The 19,890-nt window shown below is 60.3% G+C and overlaps 2 protein-coding genes across 6 annotated transcripts in view; one reads left to right on the top strand and one right to left on the bottom strand.

Annotated features, from left to right (window-relative positions):
- Nucleotides 1-3,886, top strand: part of TP53I13 (tumor protein p53 inducible protein 13) — a 5,564-nt gene extending 1,678 nt beyond the window's left edge. For 3 of the 4 annotated variants that reach the window (XM_046675832.1, XM_046675830.1, XM_046675831.1), the window contains 6 exons: nt 347-415; nt 647-688; nt 2,346-2,474; nt 2,611-2,805; nt 2,897-3,452; nt 3,539-3,886. In XM_046675832.1, the coding sequence (XP_046531788.1) occupies nt 674-688; nt 2,346-2,474; nt 2,611-2,805; nt 2,897-3,452; nt 3,539-3,651 (1,008 nt within the window). In that variant the 5' untranslated portion in view covers nt 347-415; nt 647-673 and the 3' untranslated portion in view covers nt 3,652-3,886. Of the gene's footprint in view, nt 1-6; nt 157-346; nt 416-646; nt 689-2,345; nt 2,475-2,610; nt 2,806-2,896; nt 3,453-3,538 lie in introns of those variants that run through there. The other variant, XM_046675829.1, reaches the window with a different exon arrangement.
- A 407-nt stretch (nt 3,887-4,293) lies between these two features.
- GIT1 (GIT ArfGAP 1) lies at nt 4,294-19,884 on the bottom strand. Of its 2 annotated transcripts, XM_046676472.1 has the most exons (21): nt 19,761-19,884; nt 13,792-13,925; nt 13,197-13,309; nt 12,972-13,077; nt 12,198-12,415; nt 12,018-12,112; nt 11,638-11,680; nt 9,823-9,849; nt 9,586-9,634; nt 9,099-9,171; nt 8,428-8,525; nt 7,899-8,010; nt 7,633-7,766; nt 7,305-7,457; nt 6,946-7,176; nt 6,801-6,854; nt 6,547-6,633; nt 6,346-6,419; nt 6,055-6,237; nt 5,859-5,922; nt 4,294-5,699 (listed from the first exon to the last, which is right to left on the bottom strand). In XM_046676472.1, exons 1-21 carry the CDS (start codon nt 19,810-19,812, stop codon nt 5,487-5,489), a joined length of 2,313 nt encoding a protein of 770 aa, XP_046532428.1. In that variant the 5' UTR covers nt 19,813-19,884; the 3' UTR covers nt 4,294-5,486. The 2 variants fall into 2 exon arrangements, with proteins under 2 accessions (XP_046532428.1, XP_046532429.1); XM_046676473.1 differs by lacking the exon at nt 9,823-9,849 and having other exon boundaries at nt 19,761-19,827.
- Nucleotides 19,885-19,890: the final 6 nt, after the last annotated feature.

The raw sequence follows: 19,890 nt of genomic DNA, 5'->3' as shown, positions 1-19,890 counted from the left end.
GCGGGGGCGCCGGGGCGGGCCGGGGCGGGGCGGCGCGCGCTCCCTCGCTGGCGGGGCAGCGGGGCCGGCCCCGGGCGGGCGGGGATGGCGCCTCCTCCGCCTTCGCCCCAGCTGCTGCTCTTGGCAGCCCTGGCAGGGCTCCTGGGCCCCCGCGAGGTAAGGCGACCCACGCCTCAGCAGGCTGCGGCGCGGGATCTCAAAGCGCTGTGCCGAAAGTTCGTCCTCAAGGAGTGGCGCGCGCGGAGGGGACTAGCAGTCCTCCCCTGGCGGGCTGGGCCTGGGGAGGGAGAGCGCAGGGCCCGAGCCGAGGCCAGCGCTCCAGCACTTCTGCGCTTTGGACCCACAGGTGGTGGCTGAGCCGGCGGAGGAGGCGGGAGCCCGGTGTCCCGAGGGCCTGTGGCCTCTACCCCCACAGGTAGGAGCCTGGAGGGCGGCGGAGAGAGGGGCGTGCGGGGTAGCCCAGCAGTCCCGCTCTGGCCTCGCTGCACCCGCCGCAGTCACCCTCTGAAGACCTCTCCCGGTTCCTCGGGCCCTCTGTCGCCAGCGTCTCCATTCCACTGTGGCGGCCCGGGGCCTGTTGTCCCCTCCGCACCTTCCGCAAGGAGTCCCCCAGCTGCTCTAAGCTCTCTTCTTTCCCCATGTATAGGTGTCACCAAGAGTGGCCTACACGCGGATGAGCCCACAGCAGGTAAGCGCCAGCGGGGAGCCGTCCTGGTGTCTGCTCTGGAACCCGCGCGCTCCTTGCAGGCTGTCTCCACCTTTTCTGCGCACGAGCTCCATTCGTTACCGCTTCCCTCAGGAAGAGGCAGTCTTCTTAGTACCAGGACAGTGAGCCGCAGGCCTCTACCCTCTGCAGTGCCGTGGTAGGAATGCTGTCGAGCAGCTGCCCAGGCTTCAAGGGGAACTCTGACGGTAGTAGAAGAAAACAACCTATGCCCCAACTCTGCTGTGTGACTGGGAGAAGTCTTCTGACTTCTCTGGGCCCCAGTTTTCTGTAAGAGAGGATATCAGGAATGTCTGTACCCACGAAGAGTAAACGAACTGTGTGTTGTTGACAGCACTTTCAAAAGTAGGAAGCTGTATGGTGTAGGGAGCGTGCCTCAGGTTACCAGGCTCCAAACTGGGGTTCACTGTGCACTGCTGCCTCTCTGTTTTTGTTGCCAGCGGTCAGATAGCCCCCTTGTCCCTTTGGTTTTCCTTTTAAAATATCTGTCTTTTTTTTTTCTCCTTGTAATAGCTCCAGGCCAAGAGACCTCACACCACCTACCTGATTCCTTTCCTCAAGCAGCCTTTTCACGAAATCGTTCCACTGTGCAGAAACCTTCACTGGCTCCTTATTTCCCACCTTATCATGGCCATACCCCCTGCCAGCTTTTCAGGCCCTCCTTAGTTAAATAAGCTTCATCTGACGTCTCCAAATCTTTGGTTCCTCTCCAGTCGTGTTGGTCTGTTCACCACACATGTGAGGGCCAGGCTCATTTCCCACTGCTGTACCTTCGCTCCTGCTGCTTCTCCTCCACACCTGGCCTATCCCGACCTGAAGCTGAAGTGGGCAGCTCCCTGCCCTCCTGCCCTCCATCCCCATCCATCCCCATCCATCTTCAGAGCCCAGTGCAGGAGTCAGCTCCCTCTTGAGACCTTGCCTGATCACACAGCCCTTGCTCATCACCGTGTCCAAATTCATGTAATGCTTATAACTTCTCTCTCATAATTTAGCAACTAGCCACTTGAGTTGTATGAGTTTGCTCTTTTACTTGGATTAGTTCTGTGTCCCTGAGTTTCCTTTACATTCCCTGCCAGCGGAGTCCAGGAGTTTTCTTTTGACATCTCCTACAGCATCTGGCACAGTGCTGAGCATCAGGTCAGGTCAATCAAAGGCTAATTAATGTTGCCATCCTGGGATTGGGCACCTGCTGCCTGTGTGCCCTGTATTTGGATGCTGGAGGAGATTGAATATATAGATGGGATCGATAAACGGAAGACCTGGTCTCCATTCGGGGGTTGCTCACGGTCTAGACTGGGGACCTGCAGAGTGACGGTTGCAGGTGCAGAGAAATACAGCTCGAGTGTGGTCTGAGTCCTACAGGGGTAACCAGGCTGCTGTCATGAAAGCTGTGAGGTTTGAAGGGTGGCACTTGATGGAGAGGAGAAGTGAAAAGAACATTCAGAGGCAAGAGGGAGCGCACCTCGGTACCCAGGCTCCTTGTCCTTTCCTGAGCCCTGAAGGAGGAAGGGTCATCTAGCCATCCTGGGAGTCCCTTTAAGCTGGCCTCCCAGGTGTAAGAACCTGGGATTCTCTGAGAGGGACCTGGGCCTGGCCCGATGTCTCCATGCCTTTCCTCCAGGCTGAGGGCGTCAGCTTCCTCTACCACCCCTGTGCCCACCCCTGGCTGAAGCTCCAGCTGGCCCTCCTGGCCCACATTTGTGTTGCCCAGCCCTCTCTGGCCCCTGACTCCAGCCTCACTCAGGATCGGGTAAGTGGCTGAGGAAGGGTGGTTGTCTGGCACAGGCAGAGGCTGCAGCCTCCTGTGCAGGGAGAGGAATGTTCAGGGGCTTCCTCTTGCTTGCTCGCCACCTTCGTCTTAGCTCTAACAGTTCCTCCTTTCATAGCCTCTGGTGCTGGCAGCATGGGGGGTGGCGCTGGAGATGGCATGGGTAGAGCCAGCCTGGGCTGCCCACTGGCTGAAGAGGAGGCGGCGGAGGAAGCAGAGGAAGGCATGGTTCCTCTCTGACAGCCTTTCTGGACCCTCTCCCCTGGTGCCAACCCCCCGCAGAGGGCGGCTGTGCCGGAGAGGGTGTGTGAAGGTGAGAGGTGCTGGGCCCGGGCCTGGTTGGTGGCGGGGTCACTGGGTTCTCTGGGCAGGGAAAGGGTGACTGCTGTCACTTCTCCCCTTAGGCCCTGGCTTTGGCCTTTACTCTGCGGAGCTGGCGACCCCCAGGTGCAGAGGTGGCATCTAGAAGGCCCAGGCAGCTCTCTCCTGGTGGTGTCAAGAGGCGTGGGTTGCGAGCTGCCCTTGGTCTCCAGCCCATCCCCTCAGCCCTGAGGTTCCCCTCTGCTTTCCCACGGAACTTGGAGGGCAAGCAGCCTATGTTGGGAACCCCCGGTGAAGGGGGTAATGCCCCATCTGTGCCTACTGCCCCCCTGCTGCCTGGGGGGCCTAGAGGCAATGCCAGCTCCAGGATAGAGGCTCAGCTGCCCAAAGGGCAGAGCAGCCCTGGGGGCTGTGCCTGTCCAAGTCAGGCTTCCCCCGCCCCGCGGGCAGCAGCGCCTCCGCGGGCAGCCCGGGGCCCCACCCCGCGCACGGAGGAGGCCGCCTGGGCTGCCATGGCCCTGACCTTCCTGTTGGTGCTGCTCACCCTGGCCACGCTCTGCACTCGGCTGCACCGAAACTTCCGACGCGGGGAGAGCATCTACTGGGAGCCCACAGCGGACAGCCAGGACACAGTGGCGGGTGAGAAGTCCCCGCCTCACCGCCCCCAGCCCCGCCCCGCCCCCCATGGCTTCCCCGCCCTTGACTGAGCCCCACCCCGCCCACAGCTGTGCTGAAGCGGAGGCTGCTGATGCCCCCGCGCCGGGTCAAGCGCTCCCGCCGCAGACCCCTCCTCCCGCCCACGCCGGACAGTGGCCCGGATGGGGACAGCTCCAACTGACCTACCCCAGCCCTGCCACTGTGGCAGTCCGGTTCCTCCGCCCGCCGGGAGGCCGCGACCTCTGCCACGTGGACCGCGCGCAGGGCCGCCCCCTGGTGGCCGGCTGGCGCAGTCCCGGCTAAGCGTTGCGAAGGGGCTGGTCCTTAACGTGATTTGCGGGAGGGGTGGCCCAGGGAGCAAAAGGCCTAGTTCAGCCTCCTTTGTCTGTATTTCTAATTAAATTATTTTAGTAGAATCTGGAGTTGAGCTTGTGCATCTGCCACACAGACACACTCACTGCCACCCAGGACATTGTCCCAGGCCATTTAGGTTGTGTTTGAGGTGGGGGGTTTATAAAGTTGAGTTGAGTACCCACCCGCCAGCCTGCCTCCTCTTGCCAACCTGGCCTTAGACTCGGAGTTTTAGGAGTGTGACAGACCCCTCCCGCCACCATGGCAGGGAATGGTGTTACGGAAACTGTTATTCCCAAGCGCCTTTTCTAACAGACAACACAAGGGCTCCCCTTCCCGCCAGGACCCAGTCTGGAGCAGTTGTAGTCTGCACTTGCTTCATACTCTTGCCAGGTTTGTTTTTCTCCCTTTCGTGTCTGCCATCTACCCAACGCTCCCCCTCCCCCGAATCCTCCAAGCATCAGAAACAGCACATGGTCACTTATTTATTTTTGATACAAATGTACATGACACATGTCTTGACAGTCAGCCCACCCACCACCACACAGGTAGAACCTGGCCCCCTGGGACAGAGGCAGGATGGGGAGGAGAGCTGGGAGGCGCTGCCATCTGCCTCTCCAGCCTTCCCAGGCTGCAGCCCAGGTTCCAGGTACCCAGAGACTGCAGGCGCAGGCACCTGGCCTCTCAGAGGTTTTGGGGAGGGGGCTCTCAGCTGAGTTGGGGACCCCAGGGAGCCAGCCCCAGGCTCAGGTGCTCAGTTCTCTGCCCCAGCCAGCACATTTCCCCTCCACAAGGGAGGGGGAGGAGAGATGGAGGGAAGTGGTTTTTAAGTTCATAGAGAAGGGGTATGAGTAGGGGGAGTGATGAGGGGAGGCAGCGGGCAGGACCCCAGCTGATTACCCCGTTGTCCCTGGCCCCAGGATTGGGGGGGCTGACCCCCAACGCTGGTCCTGCTATTCTGGTCCCCTCCTCCCTCACAAAACTCCCGACGGGCCAGGCCTCGGGAACGGCACTGCCGCCCCGCACATTCACACGCAGGCACGCAGGGACACTCAGTTACCACAACGTTAAAGTTAAGGGGTGGAAGAGAGGAGAGAAAAAAAGATTTTCCAGTGTTTGCTGCTGGGGACCCCGGGAACACAGGTTGAAGCCTGTGCCCTAGGCAGGGGCCATTTGGCATTAAAGGAGAGCAGCAGGGGGGCTGGTGGCTACAGGGTGGGGACATCCACAGAGATTATGTACAAAGGAGGGGGATGCCCCCGCTCAGCCCCCAACAGGGCTGAACTGGCTCATGGGGGTGGGGTGCATGTAGGGAGAACCGCCCCACCTGGAGTGTCCCCACCCGACCCTTTGCTTAGGGTGCCCTGGAGGGCAAGGGGCTGGGAGTGATACCGTACAGGCCCCTGCACGCTAGAAGGGGAGGGGATGCTATGTACAGGGGGAGGTGCATGGAATGTGGGGGACAGAAGCTCCTGCCACCCCACCTCCCCATCCTTGGGGGCTGGAAGGGGGCGGGCACCAGGGCGCCTGGCTGCCAGGAGAGAGCGGCAGCACTAAGGGCACTTGGGCCGGCGGCTCTGTTGGGGTGGGGATTAGTGTCTGGAGTGGCCCAGCTCCCATGGCCAGTGAGGTCCCAGGGTGCAGGTGAGGGTGCAGGGAGAGTGGTCACTGCTTTTTCTCTCGGGTGGTGATGGTGACCAGCTGCTTGGCAGCCTTGGCGATGTCGTAGGCGCACTGGATCACCTGTTGAGTCAACAGCTGGAAGTCCACGGGGGCGCCAGGCTCCGGGGGCACCGTCTTCCGGCACTCGCTCTGCAGCCTGTAGGCGCTGGCGTTGAGCAGACGCAGGGAGCTGCGCACAGGCTCCAGGGCCGGCCTCTGGAGGGAAGGAGGAGGGAGCTGGGCCTTGGACTTCAAACCATGAGCCATGGTCATGGCCCAGTGTGTCCATGTCTCCAGCCAGGTAGCAGTCGGATTCTCTACACCTGCCCCACCCTGAGGCCCTCCCAGTCCTGCTCCTCTCTCTGGCCTGTGTACCTTTGGGAAGAGAGAGGCCATCTCGGTCACAGCCAAATGGATCTTCTCTGAGCAGGGCACAAAGCTGTTGGGGGAGGGGAGGGCATAAATTAGTGGGGGGCTTTCAAGGAAGGTTCCCAAGGACGGTGGAACATGGCCCCTCTCTTGACCTCTGCGACACCAGAGGCCTCTATGAGCCTGCGCCTCGCCTCTATACCTGTCATGCTTGAATTCCTGGGCAGCTCGCAACAATTCCTGAATGTTCTTGGTGACCTGCTCCGTCTTCAGGATGACATCCTCCGTGCTGGGAAGCCCAGGGTCGAGGTCTCCATCCAGGCTTTCCAACTCTGGGTGGAAGTCGTCCTCCTTGCCCAGCTCTAGAAACCTCTTCCCTTCCAGTCTGAGGCCCAGGGTTGGAAAGAGACACATTCTGGCCATGAGGCTGCTTGCCTGAGCCCTCGCAGGGCCTCCAGGGCCCGCTCAGCCCCCTCCCTGTGGGGTGCCTCACCCAAGCAGCGGGTCCCCACTCTGCGTGTTCTCATAGTCGCTGTCAGCACCACTGCCATGGCGGGAAAGCTTGCTCTGGAGGGAACAGGGAAGGGGGGGCGGTAGGTGAGGTGCACATTCACGGACCCTCACAGCCCCCTTCACCTCCCATCCACACGTCTCATTCACCCTGAGCCCTGGGCAAGGGGAATGGGAACATTACTGTGTGGCGGCTTCCTTCCTGGGGGCACGACAGCAGTGGGGACGAGGGTGTGAAGGGCACAGCTGAGGCTGACACCCCCTTCCGGATCTGAAACCCAGAAGGGCTGGAGTCAGTCTCTGCAGTGGTCCCCCGCCGTGAGGGGGGACCATGTATGCTGTCATCCCTGTGCCCAGCATCCAGCACAAAGCCTAGCACGTACTGGGGCTCCAAACCTATTTGCAGAAACAGAACCCCCTCCCCCAGCCCCTGCTTACCCGGTAAAGGCCAGCAGGGACGTGCACTGAGTAGATGGCGTCATCCTCCAGCTCCTGGAGGTTAGCAAAGGGGGCGTCATGGAGGGCCCTGTGGCAGCCCCAACCCTCTGTTTCCCCACCCCCTTGAGACCCGCAGACAACTCACAGTGCTGTGGAAAGGCTGTAGTCGGGTGGTGAGCTCGTCCCCAGGTGGGCCCCCAAAGGGCTTCAGGGCAGAACCTGGTTCATACATGGAGAAGGCCTGGCGGTCCCTGCGGTGGGCACTCCCGCCAGGCCCCATGGACGTGTGTTCTGCCCGTTCACTGGGGAGTGGGGGTGTGGGCACCGGCCCTGGGGGCTGCCGGATCTGCAAGTTCTCTGCCTGCAGCTTGTGGATCTGAAAGTCCAGAGTGGTGTGAGAAACCCTGGAGGGTCTAGGCGGCACCCCCGCCTCTGGGAGGGGGTGATTCGCCTCCAGCAGGGCTCTTGGAGCCCCCTCACTGGCACCGAGGGTGCAGCCCTCACCTCCCTCTGCAGCCTCCGGAGTTCGTCACTCAAGCTGCTGTTGACCTTCATGAGCTGCTGCACCTTTGCCTCGGAGGTGGCCAGGGCCTTCTTCAGCTCCAGGTATTCCTGCAGCGTCACGGCCCCATCGGACAGGTCTGAGGAGTCCATGCTCTGCAGAGCAACACACACACCTGTCAGCCATCAGGGGCAGAGGATGAATGCCCTCAGAGGGCTGCTCTCGAGGCCGTGACCAGCCCGCTTGTCCCCAAGGCCCCAGGCTACAACAGGATAGAACTGGGCCTTGGTGGAGGCCAGGGGAGGGTTTGGGGAGGGGCAGTGCTCAGACCCGGGCACGGTTGTTCCGAGTGGCGCCGGCACTACGCAGGGGCTCCTGGTCTGTGTCCTCGTCCGAGGCCACGCTGTCGTAGTCGTGCTGGTCGTCGAGGTCACTCTGGCTCCGTGCAGACAGCTCGAGGTTGTCTGAGGGCACAGGCCTGTCACTCAGGACTCAGCCACATAACCCGTCTATCATGCCACCTCCGAGAGGGAGCCATGAAAGAGAACATCCTGGGACAGTGCCCACTGCCTGCACCCTATCCGCACCCTTCCCACCTGTGGGGCTGCTCAGGCTCTTGCCCTGTTGTCTCCGCTTGGCCTCACTGAGAATGTCAATGATCAAGGTGGCAAATTCTCGGGCATTAAAGCGAGCCAACTTCTGTCGCCCCTGCAAGGCAGAAAGGACCAGGCCGGCATGAGGACCAGGCCAACTGACACATGGGGGTAGGACAAAGTGGTAAGCCAGCCCCCTGCTCTGATTTAACCACAGCTGAAATACGCCAGCCTGTTCACCTGGCCAGGACAGAGATGGGAGATGACAGAGATTCAAGGCGCCTAGGGGAGCTCTCGGGAAGAGGCTGGAACACCCCCCGGAGGCTGCTCACCAAGTGCTCAAAAGAACAGCCTCTTCCCCATTCCCAAATCCCAGTGCCAGCCAGGCCCTGAGGGAGGCCTGAGCCAGAGGTGGAGAAGAGCGGGCCCAGTTCCCGGCCTAGACAACAGCCTGTGAGGAAAGGCAGGCCCACAGTGCTGCGACCCCAGGAGGGGAGGAGACCACCCCAGGCCCCCCATCCAGCCCCCTCACCTGATTCCGTGTGGCTGAGTATTCGGGGTTAACAGGCAGGAAGGGCACAGCACTGCGTTCCGTCACCAGGGTGCTGTGGTTTTGGGTAGCCAGCCACACTGTGGGGGAGGGGCAGGGAACAGATCATCCACGGTGGCCAGGCCCATGGAACGGGGGTGGGGAAGGGCAGCACAGCCTTCCAGCACCTCCCCACAAGCGCTGGTGTTCAAAACAGGGGTGGTCTTCAGACACACAAAGCAAGGCTGGGCGAGGCTGGCTGAGGACTAACGAACAGAACAGAACAAGGCAACTCCCTCCTGCCAGCCCCGACCCAGAGTTTGGGATGGAATCTGGCTGTGGCCAGGAACGAGTGATGTAGAGGGGGCGGAGCGGGACTGGGGAGAGAGCCAAAGTGGGAGGCAGCCAGAGCAGAGGAGTCCCAGTCGGGGGGGTCGGGGGGTGGGGTGGGGGGGGTGGGAGGAGCAGGCTGGCTGCCCCAGCTCAGCACATGCTGCCCAGCTGGGGAAGCTGTCCAGGTGGGCTCACGGCTAGCAGGGGCTTATTTGCAGCCCTGCTGAGCAGCCCAACCCCAGGCACCCCTTTTTAGTCCCAGAGAAAGGACCCAAGAGCCATGCCAGGTCCCGGTAGGTGCTCTTGTCCCATCCGGCCAGCCCTGATGCCCTCTGGCTCACCAGCATCATTTTCTCTTCGGTCCACCTCGTCATACACGTCCATGGCAAGTTCCTCAAAAAGCCGGTTGCTGAGCTGGAGGCAGAGAGGGAGACCCAGGCTTTGTCAGGTCAACTGGCCCTCACTGCTGACAAGGCCAGCTCACCAGGTGTGATAAAGCATGGGAAACAGCTCAGAACTAGAAACTGGGGTAGGGGTCGGTCTGCCAAGCTCCAAGGTAGGAGAGGACAGAGGGAGACCAGACCAGACTGGTTAGTTCCCTCCAGGTCAGAGGTAGAGTTAGGGCCCCGCGAGCCTTTGGAGGGCAGAGCCAGGGTCCAAGATAAGGGGTCAGGAGGTGGAGGAGAGGAGGCTGGGGAGGCTAGAGTAAAGGGCAAGTCAAAGACTTGGAAAAGGGCACCAGGTCAGAGGATGGGGGAGCAATCGCAGGGGCAGGGGGTCAGGGAAGGGAGGCAGCTCCGTCTTAGGGGCCTGTCTGAGCAGACTCACCGCCTGCAGCTTCTTCTTGGCAGCTTTGGCCAACTCGGACAGGTCCAGGCTGTGGACGAAGGAAGGAGATGGGAATGGGAAGGAGGGGAGAGGCCAGACTTGAGAGGTGGCCAGACCCCTGCCAGTGACTCCCAAACATGCGGGGATCCCAGGGAGATGACACCCCAGATGCCGCACGCCGAGTGCCTCCCCACCCCACCCAACCTCCAGAGCCTGCTCCCCGCAGGCCCCATATACCTCTGAGACATGCACTTTTGTCGAGATCTAAGTCCAGAGGAAGGCAGCAGAGGGAAGAACAGGACAGAGGCAGCAATTACCCAGCAGCAGGGTAGCACACGCCTTCCCACGTCAAGCTCAGACCCATCTCCATGTGCACGCCAGACCCAGGGTATACAAAACTGAGCTCATGCCCCCGGCCTCTCTCAGTAACCGGCTGGCCCAGCACCAACATCAGCTCCCAGGAGTCACATCCCTCTCCCTCCAGCTCCGGCCAAGCCTTCCCCAGGTTCTGCCGTCCTTTCCTCTTGCCTGAGCTTCTGCAACAGTTTCTTAATCCATCTTCTTACTTCCAGTCTTGCCCCTACAATCTTTTTTCCTCCCAGCAGCCAGGGTGATCTTTTTGACACATTTGGCTGTACTACCACTGGCCTTCAAAACATTTCACTAGTAACAGGTATATATGGCATACTTCAACAAAAAGCTCACTTTAAAAAATAGGCTAAGTGTTTTGCATGCATTGTCTTATTAATCCTCTCAACAGCCAAGAAAGATAGGTACTGTCATCTTCATTCCTAGGTGAAGTAACCAGGGCTCAGAGAGGTTAAGGAGCCTGCCTGAAGTCACACAGGCAGTAAGCGGCAGAGCTGACTCCACACACCCATGCTCGGAACCTCTCTGCCCTCAGGATGGTCACGACTCTTGTCGGGGCTCACAGGTCCGGCCACTCTCTTGCCCCATCTCTATTCCAGTCTTGCTCCTGGGACTCCCTGCCTCTGACACTACGCTCCAGCCACACGATCTGCCTGCAGTTCCTGGCACGGCATTTCTGACGCCTGCGCCTTTTCCTCTCTTGCTGCACCCCCTACACGGGACTACAACTGTCTAACCAGCCTGCCCCGTCTCCTGGACTGTGAGCTCCTTCAGAGCAGGGATCGCACCTGAGTTACCTCTCTGCCAGTGCCAAGCACAGCAGCTGGCACTGGGAAGGCACTCGGTTAACAATTCATTGCGTACACGCCCGTATGTGTTTACAACACACACACCCCCCCCACGCGCACACAGGCACACACGCCAGGCACAATCAGATGAGAGAAGGAGAGGGGAGTCTTGGGGTGTCAGAAAAGAGGAGGTCTGGCTTCAGGGATCCAAGGTGCCCAGGCCTGACCATCTCCATCTGCCTATACCGGCCTCTGCAGAGGGAGGGAGGCTCCTCTCTCCAGATCCAGGCCAGCAGGCACCGCTTGGCATGAAGAATTGGCCACTACAGGCGGCCACCAGGTGGCACTAGCATCCATCTTGTGAGCCAGGTGAGAGTCCCCCACAGCCTGGGTGCCTGGGGCCTCTCAGAGCAGAGGCAGAAACACCTCCACTGTGCTGGTTCCTGACCCCCAGCCTCTGCCCAATTTCTGAGCGCACCACAGAGGCCTGGCCAGTAGTCCCACAGTTGGTCAAACCCCTGGAGCCCAGCACCTTTTCACTGGAGAGCAGAGGCTTGTCTCAAGATTTTACAGTGGGGTTAGTGCCACTGGGAGCAGAACCCAGCGACCCACCACTCCTGGGGGTTTTCCTTGTACTCAAGTCCTATGTACTTGACAGCCTTGGGGCTAAGGCTGTGCTGGCCATGTGCTGAGTTGACATTTCTTACCTGCCTTGGGGCCCAGAATTAGGCAGTGAGGACTGGACTGTGAAATGCTTGTGCCTTCAGCCCTGAGGATGGGGATGGGGGTCCCAGGCCCCTAAAGCCTGGGGAGTGGGAGGGGTAGGGGCTCTGGGGGTCCGGCATCCACATGGCATACAAGAGCCTCTGGGAAGGGGCATCAGGTGGGGACTCACCTGTCAGCCATCTGTGGGATGATGTAATGCCCATTCTTGTGATCTGAACCAAAATAAAAACGCCAAGTCACTGGTGTGGGGTGGCCTTAGCAGCTGGGAGCCCACCTCACTGCCATGAGCAGGGCTTGGCACCCAGAAGTGTCAGGGGAAAGGGAGGAGGGCAGGCCACCCCCAAGAGCCCTGGGAGCTGGCTGGAAGTTATGCCCACCCCCACTCCCTACCCTAACGTGCTGCAGCCCAGAGCCTGCAGCAATTTCACAGGAGCCAGTTGCCTAGCAACGCTGTTCCCCAGCCGGCTTTGTCACCATGGCACCTGCTGCTGGGGTGTGTCTGGGTCCCACCTGCCTGGCCCAGCCAGGCCAGCCCCACACTCTGCTCACCCGGCTTGCGTCCACAGAGATAGAAGGCCAACCGGTCAGTGAGCTCATACTGGCACTCGACTAGCCTTTCCGCCAGCTCATGGTGCCCCGCCTGCCTGTGGGGAGGGGGCTTGGCTCAGCCCTGCAGCAGGAGCCCACTGCCCCCACCCGCCCAAGCCTCACCCTGCAGCCGACCCTCACCTGGCATAGTCAATGGGCGTGCGGCCATTAACGTCAGGGGAGCCAGGGTCAGCCCCATACACTACAAGAAGCTCAGCCTGCAGCGTCTGCCCCGCCTTGGCAGCCACGTGCAGAGGGGTGGTGCCCTTCTCTGGGTGGAAGAAGTTGGCCTGGGCACCCAGGGACAGCAGGCGCAGACATGTCTCCAAGTTGCCCGTCCGCACGCTTGAGTGCAATTGCTGCAAGGAGCAGAGTGTGCAACAAATGTGTGTGTGCGTGAGGCCCTCTTCCCCTCAAGCTGCACCTAGTCCAGACAGCTCCTGGGAGTCCTACCAGCTCCGAGGGACCCAACTGAAACTGGCTTGTCAGGGAGGACTGAGGGCTTCCCACTAGGAGTTAATGCCAGTTAGTAAAAGCTGCCATCGGTCACCACAGACCACATGCTGTGTGCTCTGCTTGGAACAGATACTACCCATGAGGTGGATGCCGTTATTTCCTTCCCATTTTACCAATGAGGAAACTGAGGCTCTGAGAGGCTAAGAAACTGCCCCAAGTTTCCCTGGCTTTAGGGCAGCAGCTGGGGCATTTTAGCTTTGTGTGTCCACTTAGGACTTGAGGGGCCTTGACCACACGCAGCCTGACCATGCAACCTTGTCCCTCCACCATGTCCACTGTTCTTGCCTGACCTGGCTGCCTTTGGGGCCTAGGGCTCAGTGGTGACAAAGAAGAGGCCTTCAGGGCATCATGGGTGAGAAGAGGAGAGGCCCACCCGTGTGTCATGGGGCCCCCTCAAACCTTGCTGAGGTCTTTGGCAGTGACCCCGTCGTCATCCCGGCAGGGAAGCTTGTGCACAAACGCCAGCATCTGGTACTTGGCCCTGATGAACTCTGACTTGATGGGGCTGTGTGGGGCACACAGGAGGAAATGGGGAGCAAAGCAGGAGAGGCTGGTCACCTGGCCACCTCCCGGGCCCATGTCCTGGACCACACAGCCCCCGCCACCACCCCTCAGCTGACTCACTGGACTTTATCTTGGGGGTTGGCTTTGCGCCGGCCGCTCTGCACTTGTGCGGGGTCCAGCAGGGAATGCTCCCAGATGGAGTTGGCCCCGTTGCTGGCGAGCGTGTGCACCATCTGCAGGGAAGAGATGCCAAGTGAGAGGGCCCACTGTACGCAGGGCACTGGGGGAAACACCTCTGAGTGCCGGCCACAGCCGGCATGGCTGGAAACAGGACCAAGGGGCCTACTGTGTGCCTGGCACTGTCGCACCTCCATTCAGCTGGGCCACCCAAGGATGTGAGTCCTGTTGAGCACTTCAGGCCGCATGGTGGGCATGCCAAAGCTTAGAGAGGCTAAACGACTTGCTCAATGCTACGTGGCCAAGCATAAGTGGCAGAGCCATGTGAGAGCCCAGGTCTGTGTGACTCTAGTCCTGGAAGCTGCCTCTGTGCAGGCGAGCAGAGGGTGGAGGGGGTCAGGGTTACGTTCTGCCCCAGCTGAGTGCTGCTCCCTAGAAGCTGCAGACTCGAGAGAGCAGTGTGTTTGGGGGTGAGGGAAAGGTGCCTGCGTTCAGCACACTCTGTGGGGAACAAGAACCACCTGACCCAGCCCAGTACCTGCAGCAGCGTGGGAGGCCAGGCGCTGTGGCGAAGGTGCTTGACAATGGAGATGTGGCGTCCCAGACTCCGGTGCACACTGCAGCACTCGTCACACACCAGCACACCCCTGCTGATGGAGGCCCAGCCAGGGTCTGCCGGGGTGGGGGCAAGGGTCAGCCACAGTCGGACGACGGGTGAGACCTCCTGAGCACCTGCTCTGGGCCCACCCTATGCTTAGTCCTGCACACATATCCACTCACTCGGCTCCCCAAAGGTCTCGGAGCGCAACCATCGGCACACACAGACTCCTGAAGAGAAAGCTGAGCTGCGGCAGTGGGAGGGGGGAGCCATGCCCTTTCCTACACATCTTTGCACCTCTGGGGAGGTGTAGTCCCCAGGGTCTACTCAGCCAGCACGGCTTCCTGTCCTGCAGTCACCACTACCAGTCCCACAGCCTTTCCCCAGGGAACAAGACTGCTGCCCCAGCCCTTCCCCAGGGAGGCAGGAATCCCCTAGGGGATCCAACCCTGATGCTACATGCCAGACATCCCTAGCCACTGCTCCTGTGTCTGGGTTTGTGCCACATTTCTCCTGCACCCAGGCTTCTGTGGGAACCACTGGCCCACATGCCTAATCTATTGCATCCTTCCACCGGCTCCTGCCTCTGCCCTCATCCTGGCAGGCAACAGGCCTTTTCATGCCTGAGCCTCCATCACTGATGGGCTGAGCTGGAGCCCCTCTCAAGGAGGATGGAGAGAGCAAAGGAACTAACACTGATTGAGCACCCACTGTGTACCAGCCGGGTGCTGTATGTATGATGCCTCTCACAACTGTCAGGTAAGGTAGGAAATACTACCCTTCCCTTTACCAGTGAGGAAACCATGGCTCAGAGAGGTTACAGCGCTTGCTCAAGGTCACACGGCTAATGAATGGGATTGCTGGGATGTGGACCCAGGCACCTAGATACCAGAGACCAACCCACATCCACACCTGCTGCTGTCCCTGTGCCCCTGCCCCAAAGGGGGCAGCCCCAAGTGAGCAAGGGCCCTGGGAGCCACTCTTCAGACGGTGAGAAGGAGTGAAATTCGGAAACAAGAAGAGGGGCCAGGATCGGGTGGGAGCTTCTGGGGTCCTTCTCAAGGGCAGGGGAGATGCCACCCATCCCAGGCCCCTTGGGAGAGGGGGAGGAGACAGCTGCATACAGCTCAGGCTGCGGAAAGGTCACGGGGGAGAAAGCAGCCATTGTGTGCCGCTGGAGAGTGGGGGCAGGGAGCCTCTCTCCCAGGACACTGTGCTCTGCCCAGGCCCCCGCCCAGTCTCAGGAAGCCCCGTCCTGGGGGGCGGGGGTCTGGCTCTCTGCCTTGCCCCTTCGTGCTCAGGGAGTCCGTAAGTGGACCCCCGTAGGGAAGGGAGGGGCCGGGTTGGGGTAATGAGAGCCTCTTCAACCAGGGGGCAATTCTCAGACCCTTCCCTGAGACCCTTCCATCAGAGTTCCCAGAACTGTGAGTCAGGGCACAGCCTGAGCTCTGCCCATAGTGAGTGTCCCCTCCATGGCATGGAAACGGGAAGTGAAAGAAGCAGCTCAGCTCTTTGGGTCTGGGCTTCTTTAGGGATCCTCCCCCCAAAACAGGGCAACAGAGGATGCACAAGGTGCTGCCACACACCTTCCTTCCTTGGGGGCTGATTCCAGGGGCCCACAAGGGAGGGACCCACCATTGTGCCAAAAGGGGGAGCCCTAGGGCACACTTTAGTGTTGGCTCTACCCAAACAGTGAGGCACCCCAGGCATGGAAAGCTCCCTCCCCCCACTCTCAAACACTACTGGGTCAGGGGTCTGCCCGCCAGCCACCTCCGGCAGTCCAGGCAGGAAGCTGGAAATGACGCAGCCTAAATTCCTCTTGTTGAAATGGTGGGTTTCCTGTAAGTGGGGAGCCGCCCAGGCCAGGATCATAAATGGGCTGCCCTGAGGCCTCCACCCGAGGCCCGTAGCCCTATCGGAGAAGCCAGGCCAGGGAACGCTGGCCAGATATCCAGGTCCAGACCAGACACGGTGAGCCCCTGAACATGGCAGTGCCCAAAAGACCAGGATCCGGGGACCGTGGTCCAGGCTTTGCTGAGCACTCTCCAGCCAGGGGGAGGAGTCCTCCCTCTCCTCCACAGTGACCTGAAATAGGAAGGGTGGGTAGGGGACACTGTCCTGGTCTGGGGCACATTGGTGCCAATGCAGTTCTGGATGACGCAGACAAGATGCCCATTCTAACCCTACTCTGTGCTCCCTATGCCCAAGGGGACTCAGGCCTCCCCAAGCAGGTGCCCCCAAGGCCTCCTAGGCCAGTTCCTAAGCAGAAGGGCCAGGAAGGTTTCTGAAAGTCAAATGGCTATTGTAGTTTAAGGTTAAGGGACCCTTGCCCCTAAGAGGCTCCCTAGACCAAACAGAAGGGACAGGGCACATAAGGGTTGTGGGATGTGGTAACCTCCTCAGGATCCTGCCAACACTCCCCCTGGGCTTCTGCCTCAGTCAGGATGAGGGTCTGGCAAGTGTGGGCAAGTGGCAGGAGGGGTCCTGGGATAATGTTAACTAGTGCCAACCCCATGGAGGCCTCTACTAAGGTGAATTCATGTCACCACCCAAAGCCACTAATAGCCTCTAGGGCCAGTAAATGTGCTATAAACGAGCTAGGGACCAGAGCCTCACTGGACAAGAGGGAGAAGCCCACCATTCTGAAAGCAGACAAGAGAAATCCATGGGGATAGAGGTCAGAACGGCAGTTACCTTTGGGGGCGCTGACTGGGAGGGGGCAGGAGAAAGCCCCACGAAGTGATGGAAATGCTCTATCTCTTGATTAGAGTGGTGGTTATGCAGGTAGATACACATGTGAAAACTCATCAAGTGAACAGGCAGGTGCAGGCACTTTGCTGTACGTAAGTCATACCTCAACAGCAGAGGAAGGAAGCCCACCATTCACCCCACACCACAGGCTACATTATGAAGAGACAAATGAGCCTGCAGGTTCCCCCATGTCCCCAGCCAGTGGCCAGCCCTGCTCATCCAAGATGCCCTTAGGATGGGCATCTTGAGGTCTTCACTCCTGTGCCTGGGGCTGCCCAAGCAGCAGAAGAAGGCCCATGGTGTGAGAGCTGGGCCGGGACCGTGCGGCAGGGGGAGTGGAGGGGAAGGAAGGGGGAACACACATTCTCCAGGGTTCCCTGACCCCTGCCCCTCTCTTGGGATTCCTAAGGCAGGCAGGGACACAGATGGTGCGTGAGAGGTGACACGACATGCCACAGCAGCCATGCTATGTCCAGCTGCCTCACAACATGCTCACACTTGTCCCCTGTGTGCCTAGGCCTGGGAGCAGAGGGAGGATGGCACCCTTTGGGGTCAGTCTGCATCTCACCTTTCACCTTCATGACCCCCCAAATTAACCAACTACAAAAAGGGGACAACCTCACTCCTAGAGCTAGGAATACAGGGTTCCTCTCACAGTGAGAGAAGCCCAAGACTCTGGTGGGAGACATCCGCTAAGGAGGTGCTGTTAGCCTCAAGCCTCTTACCTGGGCTGCTACAGTTCCCAGACTCAGAATGCTACTCTATGTATCATAGGGTAGGGGTGGGGGGTTAGCCCAAGTAGCCAGCTGGGGTCCTGACAAGCATTGATACACTTGGGGAGGAGCTGCTAAGTGCCAGATACTATGCCAGGTGCTGGGGGCGGTGGGGGGTAGGGGGGTGATGAGGAAGACTTTGTCAGCACCCTGCCCACCTCACCATCCTCACCACCTGCCTCTTCCTGACCTGTATTCTGGATAAGGGGGAAAGGAAGTATCCAGGACGCCTCTGTGGGACTAGGACTGGGGACAGGACCTGGGCAGTCCAACACAGATACACACCACTCCTCCCTGAGCCCACTAGGCATCCAGAGGCTTCAGCCAAACAACCAAATGCAATGAAGAAAGGACAACAGCCTTGCTGATGCTGCCCTATGTCCCTCTGGCCCAGAATCAGGACAACAGACTTGGAGACGGGATGGTCCTCAAAACCATTCTACTCCAGGGGCCGGCCTGGTGGCGCAGCGGTTAAGTGCGCACGTTCTGTTTCTCAGCGGCCTGGGGTTCGCCGGTTCAGATCCTGGGTGCGGACATGGCACCGCTTGGCACACCATGCTGTGGTAGGCGTCCCACATATAAAGTAGAGGAAGATGGGCACGGATGTTAGCTCAGGACCAGGCTTCCTCAGCAAAAAAGAGGAGGACTGGCAGTAGTTAGCTCAGGGCTGATCTTCCTCAAAAAAAAAAAAAACCATTCTACTCCAACTTTTTGCCTCGCAGTTGAGGAAACTAAAGCCCAGAATCAGGGAAGTCTGGCCATAGGTCACAGAGTGAGCTGGAAACACAGGTAACACTAAAATCCAGGCTCCCCCGATAGGGTGTCTGCTAAGCCCCCACTCCCAGCCCTTCTTTCCCCTCAAGTGCTATGCCCACCCAGCAGAGGTGCAGAACAGCCTGGAACAGACATACAGAAGGCAAGCTCTCCTCTTAGCTGTGCCATCCCCAGACTTGCCTGTGGTTGGGGTCAGAGGATCATAGCTTCCAGCTAATTAGGGGTAAGAACACATACCCCCTAGATAGCTTCTTCAGAGCCCTCTAGACCATGACATGCCCTGAGAGAAGCCCCCAGGGTCATAACCATCCACAGAGTACCGGGCCTCTGCCATGCATCCACAGTTCCCAAACACTCTAGCTTGGAGCCATCAGAACCACCAGAGCGTCTGTGGGTCTCAACCTGTTGGGGTCCTGAGCCTGTGCAAAGGGTGGCTGGAAGTTATGGGCCCACAAAACAGCACCCCACGCTCTCACACTTAATTGTGCCCACAGTCCTCCTGGAGTACACAGACCCCCTGAGCCTGCCCAGAGGTCTCCCAGGGAGATGGCTCCTTTTCTAAAGAGAGGATGGACAGGGGCCAGGACTTCCTTCCCCAGGCCAGCTGCTGAGCCCCATCACTGGCAGTGTCCTCCCACATTAGAAGGGAGCAGCCTCTCGGGTCACTGCCCCTCACTTCCTCAGCAGGTAAGGGGGGTTTCACATCAGCCTGGACCTGACTCTGCTGGGAAGGAGAAGGGAACTATTACAGTAAACACAGCCAGGAGGCAGGCCAGGAAGCCAGCTGGATCCGGGGAATCTAGGCACCCCTCGGCACTGCTCCCTATCCATTTCTGGCTAGACTAGGCTAGGGGACCTGGAGGGGTCTGTGCCCAGGCTGGGGCAATGCCAAGCCCACCTTCCCAAGCAGGCCTTACCGGGGCACAAGAAAAGCCGAGTCTAGTTGCTCCCAGACACCAGGCGGCCTGGGGATGCCTCAGGGGAAGATGCCCAGGCTCATAATGGCCCTGAAGGCCAGGCCCTGCAAGGAGCCCCAGCCCTGGGAACCAAGGGTAGGGAGTCCTAGGAGTAGCCACCCTCTCATCTTCTCCCGAGGAAACAGTATCCAGGCCCCCCTGGCCCATCTGTCCAGCTCTCTACCCCTTGCCCTCCGCCACCCCGGCGGGAGCGCAGACCATGCGAGCAGCAGGTGCAAGACGCGGGGGTGGCACTGAGATGACACAAAACCACACTCGCCCCCACCTCCTAAACCCTGCCGGCCTCCGCCACAGCCCTCCTGCCACCCCAGGCTGGCGCTTCCGTTTGGATACGGAGATGGAAGGGGGGGCAACTAGCTGCCCGCCTCCCTCAGACTGAGGGGTGGGAGGTGGCGCCGGGAATGTCCTTCCTCGCTCGTCCATGGACGCGAGGGAACAGGGGCCCCCCGGGCCGGCCCTCCCGCCAAGGCCGCGGCTCCGCAGTGGCCCAGGCGGGGGCAGAAGCCCGAGGCCGGAGGCCGCAGCCCCCAGCCCCGCCCCGCCCTCCGGCCCCGCACGGCGCTCCCGCCAGGCCCCGGCGCCCGCCCGGCGGCGGCCTCGGTGCGCGGTCCCGCCCCCGGCCCGGCCCGCTTACCCGGGGCGCTGCAGTCCGCACACACCTCCGCTCGCGGCCCCTTCCGGGACATCCTCAGCGGCGACGCGGCCGCAGCCCTCTGGGCCAGCGTGGGGGGCGCGGGCGCGGGCGGCGGGCCCGGGCGGCGGCG

The sequence above is a fragment of the Equus quagga genome, chromosome 11, assembly GCF_021613505.1.
Source record: "Equus quagga isolate Etosha38 chromosome 11, UCLA_HA_Equagga_1.0, whole genome shotgun sequence".
In the NCBI taxonomy this organism is placed as follows: Eukaryota; Metazoa; Chordata; class Mammalia; order Perissodactyla; family Equidae; genus Equus; species Equus quagga.
This window is presented reverse-complemented; position numbering and strand designations above follow the sequence as displayed.

Excerpts from the sequence above, each read along its gene's own strand:
- GIT1 (XM_046676472.1), bottom strand. The coding sequence starts at position 19,812 with ATGTCCCGGAAGGGGCCGCGAGCGGAGGTGTGTGCGGACTGCAGCGCC. Across the intron at positions 13,926-19,760 it reads TGCGGACTGCAGCGCCCCGG|ACCCTGGCTGGGCCTCCATC; the intron begins GTAAGCGGGCCG and ends CCACCCCGGCAG. Across the intron at positions 13,078-13,196 it reads AACCCCCAAGATAAAGTCCA|CCCCATCAAGTCAGAGTTCA; the intron begins GTGAGTCAGCTG and ends TGCCCCACACAG.